The 8,305-nt window shown below is 47.7% G+C and overlaps 1 protein-coding gene across 1 annotated transcript in view; it reads right to left on the minus strand.

The window, feature by feature from the left end:
- Positions 1 to 5,331, minus strand: part of PRTG (protogenin) — a 135,738-nt gene extending 130,407 nt beyond the window's left edge. The window contains exons 1-2 of the mRNA XM_040968452.1: positions 5,238 to 5,331; positions 2,881 to 3,183 (exon numbers count right to left, since the gene is read on the minus strand). Of these exons, the coding sequence (XP_040824386.1) occupies positions 2,881 to 3,183; positions 5,238 to 5,331 (397 nt within the window). The remainder of the gene's footprint in view (positions 1 to 2,880; positions 3,184 to 5,237) is intronic.
- Positions 5,332 to 8,305: the final 2,974 nt, after the last annotated feature.

The raw sequence follows: 8,305 nt of genomic DNA on the forward strand, positions 1-8,305 counted from the left end.
AAAGTTAAATTTCTTAGGACTGTCTACAACCACAGAGAAGGCTTCCCACTCGCATCCCTCCTTTCTATTCTAATTGCATGAAAATGTAAAACACCTAACCTAGCCATCGGTAAAAATAATTACCTGTTTAAAATAGCTAAATATTACTTTAACCCTATACTTTCTTTTAAAGTGGGATGCCTCCGCAAAACTAAGAGGAATTCTTTTGTGCTTGGATGAACAACAGGAAAGCAAAGCCTCCAGGCCCTTGGGGAGGCACCTCGTCCCTGCAGCCCAGCTCTGATGTGCTGGGGAGATAAGGCTCTATAGTGACACTTAAGGAAAGGCCTGTTCACATTTGAATTTCTGCATTCCTCAAGAACAATTCATGGCAATAACTAACTTTGCAGAAGAGCTACATGAAAGCTTCGGCCAATGAATGAGGGTCATCTGCTCTTTATCACAAGGGTAAACCTCATCCCGGCCAGTTTCTAACCTTTTAACCCTGTGAATTCCTCATTTACACATGAATAATGGAATTCTTGCCTAGAGTGCAACTTTCAGCTTCTCGTTCCTAAGTTTAGAAACCAACTCTTGACTGCCCAGCGTGTTAAAAAATCTAAAACTTCCACAGATTAAAGTTGCATATTTCAGGTGCTGTACTATTACCTTTGGAGCTAAAATACAGATGTGCTGACAAAACCTCCAACAAAATTAAAAGAATGCTATGTACACCCTGCTGTTATCAATAACTAGAAAAGAACTAACTTTAAAAAAGAATAACAACAAAACCCCAGAGTGTCTACTTAATGTCTGGTCTCTTCCTATTTAACACAAATAAAAGTATAACATCTGAATACAAGAAAAAGCAGTCTGCACCCCTTTCATTGGACACTGCTTTGGAGATGTCTCAACTTGTTAACTTAGGAGCTCTAAGAAATTTTGCATTTCTAAAGAAAAATGTAAATCCACCATACATGTATTTTAATTCCATAATACTAAATAGATAATCCTAACAAAATACCTTGTCCAGGTTAAGTAATGTGCACCTAAGAACATTGTCACCCAGCTGATGACAGCAACATTCGACATAGTTTTCAGTTTTCGATACTTGTAATTACTTCACCATATTACCTTCAAAATTACTTATATTTCATAGATTTATTGACAAGTTTATAAAGATACAAAAAAGTAAGATTTTCAAAATGCCAGCACTAGTATTTGTTTATAACATGGATTTACACACCTTTCACACTTATCAAGTTAGAAAGTTTGTGCTTTCAAAAAGTGTTTCTGGGAGACCCTGAATTCTGTCAGATTTTTCAGAGGGTTCTACAAACAAGGGACAGTCATACCCAATGCTTCAGCCTTTTCAAGGCCTACCTCCTACTTATGAAGGTTACCATACCACAAGTTACCATTCCTTAGCTATGAAAACACCCAGTCCACAAACCTAAAATGCTGGGTCAATTCCAACTGCAAAGAACAAATTTACATTAAACAAAAATTAACTGAACAGAACATAGGCATAAAAAGCACACTATCATGAAAAAAATTATTGTGTAGAAAAACGATTATCAATTAAAAAAATGACTACTAACCAATGATTAAACAAGACAGCTGATTAGAAATCCTCTCAGGTCTAAACCATTCTCTGGCAAGAGTGGGGCTTGAACAGAAAATGGCTCTAATTTTTCAGGCCCATTTCAATATAAAAACGTCTTTGCAATTTATTTCCTATAATTAATCATTATTGCACAAATGAGCAACTAATTTGAGGGTGGCTTATACAGAACCATGAAAGGGTCCAATGAAGTCACCCAGGACATCTCGACCACTAGACTGCTAAATTTCAATTATGTAGACATTAAAGAAGTCGCTTTTTAAAGATGATGCACTTATCCCAAGAAATCCCTCTCACTGGTGTTTAGCTCATAAATAATATGCAGGCAGAGCATCAAATCTGCGTTTTGCAGTGTAAAGGACAGGGAGGTAGGATACTTGTAAGACTATTTTTAAGATATAATTTTGTTTTTCAAGATTTAAATATCCCACTGTAACCTTGAGTGCTGTGAAGAGATGGGAGGCCTGGGGGGGCCAGTGTGGGGGGCCAGTCAGGAGTTCTCCACCATTTCAGGCCTGCCTTCACACTCAACAGGTCAAATCCTGGGAGTGGATCATTGGACAAATGGTTGATCCGACAGAATTGTTCATATAAAGGAAACCGTTAGACAGCGACCTTTATGACAACTGGAAACAAATGAGTAGATCCGGTTTAAATCCATTAGGTGTCATATGCAAATAGCCTTAATCTCTTTCCCTCCCAGCAGGAAAAGACTAGGACTACTTCAAAGGCTTGAGAGTCCCTGACCAATGCCCTCTTAACAATCACAACCCAACCCAGGGATCTAAAAGCAGTGGGAGAAAGGGAGGGGTGGGAGGAATCTACAAAACTGTATCATGGAAGACAATAACAACAACAACAACAAAAGATAAAAACACAGAGAAAGATCTAGTACTCAAGGATCATCTACAAACCAAAAGAGTTGCTGGTGATTGTTCTGATGCAACCACTAATTTCCCAAAGACATAAGAACAACTGCTGCTGTGCTGGACAAACTTCTACAGCCTTCTAATAGTGTGAAAGCGCCCATAGTTTTGCAAAGCCACTTCTACGGTTTTACGTTATGGGGCCTTCTGAAACTATTTTGACTTTTATTCTCCATGATGCATGTGAATTTATACATATTCCCAAATTTCCCTCTATGATTTGATGGGCATCAACTATCATCTACAGAACAATTCTTCATACACATATGACTTCAGGGTATTGTACTATTCAATCCAGAAACCACCAACATGTAGTAATGAAGATCATCACCCAAGGACTCGCACACTTACTTGATAAGGTGAGGTGAGCTTTCTGACTAAGAATGGCTCCGTATTTGTTCACCGCCAAGCACTGATAAAATCCTTCGTGGGACTGCTCTCCGCGCCTGCCTTCCACCTCACTGATGTATAAAGAGCCGTTAGAAAGAACTTGGATCCGTTTATTTTCAGACAGTTTCACTCCATTTTTCAACCACGTGACCTTGATGGGAACTTCTCCGTGAGCCTGGCAATCTAATATGACTGGGTCCTTTCTCGTGACAGTTACATCCTGTGGTTCTTTCATAAAAAACAGTTCGCTAAAGCACCACACTCCTGCAAAGAAAAGGGAAGAAAGGCAGACGCAGAATTACTGGCAAAACATCCTTTAACACACAATTGTAAAACACACACTCAAGTTTTACACACCCTATTAGCTAACTCAGAACACCTCGATACGCCCACGCAGCCTCAGCAAACCTTCCTCACACAAGTCGGAGAACTCACATTTTACAACATTTACACTAAAAGCACTGGGAAGAGGTTCAATAACCTCCACACCTTGTAAGAATTCTGTCCTTGCCGGCATTTTCAAAATCATCAGGAATATGCTCGCGCACATACTGTTCCCTGCTTTTACAAGCTTGTCAAAAGAGATCTTGAACAGAGTTAAGTCGTAAACGTCTAATTTTACAAGAAATCATTAGCAAAACTCCAACTCTGTGAACAAGCAAGTTTATTTCCTGCTCCCTTAAAGTGTCCCTAAAACCCTGGACAACCCCTCCTTTGGGAAGTGCGTTTATCTTTTGGGACAAATCACAAGTCTGCATTTTTCTATCTGCCCCTTTACAGCAGGGACTCTGTCTCCTCTCCTTGAAAGAAATCCATTTACTTGATTTCGGCAGAGCAAACTAGGTATTTAAAGGACAAACAATAGACTTTGAAAAGTTGGTAACTCTCACTGCTTGTACTCAGTGGGTGATCGGATTAGAATCAAAGTTCTCTAACTTTGATTTCACTTTTTTTAGAACTACCAACTGTTGGAAAAATGCGTGACTAATTGGTCCTTACTGTCTAATAGGGATGGGAGATTGCTTAATCAGCCAATACACATTTTTTATCAGAGCAGGGCTAGAGTTTTCTCCTGAGCATATACATCGCCCCTGACCCCCACCGGATCATGAGGCCAGTTTCCTTCAGGGAGCTCTAAGGCCGCTCACACTCCTGCTCCTGGACTAGGCGAGGGGAGGCTTTTGGGTTGGTTGTGCACCCCTCCGGAGCACAGGGCTGCAAGCCCAGGGGGAGGATTCCTCCAGTTTCTCCTCCAGGCAGATCTTGGGAAAGCTCAGGTTCCCCAGTGCTTCACTGGCCTCGGCAAGCCCAGGGCGAAGCGAGCCACCCTAACAGCCCAGCTCCGCGCCGACCACTCCGGAAGGCGCCCATTGTGATTCTGAGTCACATCTGACTTTGATCCTTTTCTCATGCTAACAGAAATCAACTCCTGGGGGAGGGGGAGCACTTACGAAAGAACCATTCTTAAATAAAACCCACTCTCTGGATCCTCTCTCGCACCACCCTCGCCCCCTCCACTTTACTTTCTCTTCTCTCTCTCTCTCTTGCTTTCTCCCCGGAAACCAATCCCGACTCAAGTGAGGTAAAGGACCGGGATACAAATTCGTGCAAAGTTAAACCCTGAATTCGGAGGAAGCTTAGGATCCGCACACACCTCAGGCCCTGCCCCCAAACACCTAGCTGCAGGAAATAAATATTACTTGGACACCTTCCTTCCTAGCATCGCCCACTCGTCCTCTCTGGTTTGTACCCACGACATCCAAGTCCCTCCTCTCTGTCTCCACTATCCCACCTCCACCTCGCTGGAACTGGCCTGGGGTGGGGGGTGGGGAAATTCGAGGTGTTGCCCCCCACCCAGAGTACTGAGTTCACCCTTTTCCTCCCCCAGACCCACAGGGTGCATGCAGCAAGCTGCGTCTCCTACTCCGGACGCCACACGCAACCGCGGCGCCCCATGCGCAGAGAGGCTGCCACTAAGGAAACAATATAAATAAAGTCCACGTGCGGCGGCCGCGGGGTCGGCGAGGAAGCGCCGAGCACGGGCTGGCCCGAGGCTGGACAATGGCGCGAGGAGGCAGGGACCCGAGTGGACAGCAGCTGCCCCAGCCCCGGCAGGAAGCAGCCGGAGCCTCGCAGCCCAGCCCGCACAGCCCGCGGGCAACTCGCGCCTGCAGCCCCTCAGAGAGAGAGAGAGAGAGAGACAGAGAGGTGGCAGGGGCCGGCGGTCAGTGCCCCCCCGCCACCCGCCCCGTTTCAGCGTGTTCCCCATCCCACTCACGCCTGCTCCCCGCCTCCCGCGTGAGAGAAAGCGCGCCCACCTGGAAGGGAGCTGAAGAGCAGCAGTGCAAGGAGCGCGCGGAGCAGCATCCCCGGCGGCCGCAGCCGCGCCTGGGGTCTCAGAGAAGGCGCCATCAGTGGGGCTGCGCGGGCATGCTCCTCGGGCCCCCGCGGCCGCCGACCCCCGCCTCCGGGCGCTCCCCGCGTGCAAGCGCACGCCCTCAGCCTGGGCTTCCCGCCTGGGCTCCGGGGACGGGAGCGGCGCGACCCGCGGCTGGACTGTGGTGGCGGCGAGGTCGGCGCACGGACACCCGCGCTCACACCGGCCTGCGGCTGAGGGGGAGCCCCGAGAGTCCGGCTGAGGGGCGGAGTGAGGCGGCGGCTGGAGAGGGCGGGGGCCTCGGAGTGGACAGCGCCGCGGACGCCGGCCTGGGGACTACTTTCTACATCTGGCCCCTGGTCTGGGGACCGCGAGGGAGGTCGGCGTGGCCGGCGGAGGGAGACGCTGGAGAGGGGCCGGGGGTGGAGTGGGGGGGGAGGCCTCGGCGGCCCGGTCGCGGCCCAGGGGGAGGCGGAAGAGGAGCGAGGAGGGGGCGGGCCCCCCACCGCCGGACAATGCACCTGGGGGTCAAGCCCCGGCTGAGGGTCTCCGGCCGCGTCCCCGCCCCCTCTGCCTCCGCGCCACCGTCGAAGACGGAGCCACAAAGGCCGAGGCTCCGGGGCCAGCCAGCCCCTGGGGCCCCTCTCCCGCCAGCCAGCTAGTTTAGGACTGAGAGAGAAGGAGGAGGCAGCCCGGAGGGAGGGATGGTGTTGAGAGATGTGGAAGGGCCGGAGACTTCTATATCCCCCTCCCCTACCAACACCACCACCGCCACCATCCTCCATGGACCCCTGCCCATCCCCCCTCCTGGGCTCGCACTCCAAGGCCCTGTGGAGGGAAATGCATTTCCCATTTGGGAGATTTGTCAGCGCCCCTGGAGGCATCTCCGGCTGATAAGCAACACCCCCCCCCCCACACACACACACACAGTTTGTGGAAGGACGGTTCTTAACCGCTCTGCCCATCACGTGCGGCATTGTCTCCGGAAAGTGCCCAGAGACGTTTTATTATCTCTTCCTCAAGTTGACTCAAGTTTCTGTTTCTGCAAACTGTACACAGAAGGTTCTGTGCTGAAGTGCAGGCGAGCTCAGAGGCAGGGGAGAGGTTGCAGAGGGGCGTGCAGGCAGGGTGGAAGCAGGCTTGGATAACCCCACCTGGTTAGCAGCTGAACTGCCTAGGACAGACACCCGTGTGGCATTCTGCACCTCTCGTGAAATCCATGAGGGATCACGGGAGGAGTTGAAACCTACAGTGGAAGGATGCCATCAGATTGCAGAACATGTGTGCTAATCCGACGTCAGATCACGAGATGAGGACACACAAAGCTGGTCTTAGAGGAAAGCTCCTGGCACAAACCCAGTTTTTGTTAGGAAGCCATCAACACGGCCTCCAACAAGTTCCGCAGATCGAGAAGAAGGGGGATACCCCTGTTAGCACATCTGGTTGGAGGGCAGTGCTGCATTCCGCTGGAGTTTATTACAGGGATCAGTCGGCTTACGAATTTCAGTTTAAGCACCTGTACAGTAATCCCTTCAGCTCTATGGTTTCCCAAGTCTCAAAACTCACCTGAGTTGAACATCACAATGAAAGTTGGTAGCAAGACAAACTATTAGCAGAAATAAGATGCTACATTTGAAAGGATGTTTTAAATGCCTGATAGTTGACATTCATACAGAAGGATAGCCTTCACTGTTTGCTGTTAAATTGGAATTTTATTTTTCTTTTATCTCATTCTCCTTGACTCCTCCTCTCAGCTTTCTTTCAGTGGCCCCTAAGTGCCCATATTTCCTGGATAACAATTTCTATTACAATGCTTTTATGTTGTCTTTCTTGAATAAATCAGAAATGTGAAGGCTAGGGGGAGGGGAGAGTGATGCTTTAAAAGGCCTGGGGAAGAGCCTATTTTTAAAACTGCCACTTTGTCTTGTCCTTAACGTTTCAATTAATCAATAGAGCCCTTGATTCTTTTAAGATGGCTTTACATCCAGAATTCCCTTGGGGAGAAGTTAGGTAATATGCTGAGATGAAATACCCGACAAAACCTCTGACAAATAGCTTCTTTCCCAGGTTAGGCAGCCATAGATTTACCTTGGTGATGGAATTCTTCCATGCAGCACAAAATTTGCAGTCAGTGTACACAAAACGTTTTTATGGCGTCATCTCATTCTGAACCCAGTGAGGGGGTGGAAGAGATATTATTGCTGTTATCATTAACATTTTAAATAAGAAAAATGACGACGCCTCCAGGATTGCTCACTGGTCTGTGTACCTGGGAACCAGCATCCATTGTCTTCTGAGGTTGCTGTTGCTTGTTCTGTTATTTTGTCACCCATTTTGCCTTAAACTTTTTATTCTTTTTTTAAACCTTATTTATCTGGAAGGCAGAATTTCAAAGAGACAGAACAGAGCAGTCTTCCATCTGCTGGTTCACTCCACAGTCATCTCAGTGGCCAGGAACATGCCAGGCTGAAGCTAGGATCTTAGAACTCCATCTGGGTCTACCAAGTAAGTGGCTCAAGTATTTGAGCCGTCTTCTACTCCTTGCCCAGGGGCATTAGCAGGGGGCTTGCACAACAGTGGAGAAGCTGGGACTCCAGTTGGTGCTCATATGGGATGTTGGGCCGAACATCCTGCACCACAATGCCAGTCCCATCCTTGATTTTGTTTTAACATTACTCCTGTTGGCTTTGGGATTTACAGCATACCTTTCTGAGCAGCACAGCACCTGAGTACCTAGATTTTTTTCTTAGGTGTTCTACCTATACTCGTTTTACATCATTTACTAGAGCTACATAAGCTACTGGAGGGTTTATTACCTAGTTCTTGAGTGCCCCTCCATTTCCTTTCAGCACAGTAACGTACAGACAGTAGGTTATACTGCGATGGTTAAAAGGCTGTGGGTGTTGTTTTGTTCTGTATGTAGCAGATAGTAGTTCAGATTCTGCTATTACATAGGTGTGTTACTGATGCTCTCCAACCTAATCTCATCGAAGGCAGTAAGTGTAATAC

This window comes from Ochotona curzoniae, unplaced genomic scaffold (assembly GCF_017591425.1).
Source record: "Ochotona curzoniae isolate NIBS_2020 unplaced genomic scaffold, NIBS_Ocur_1.0 scaffold_4701, whole genome shotgun sequence".
In the NCBI taxonomy this organism is placed as follows: domain Eukaryota; kingdom Metazoa; phylum Chordata; class Mammalia; order Lagomorpha; family Ochotonidae; genus Ochotona; species Ochotona curzoniae.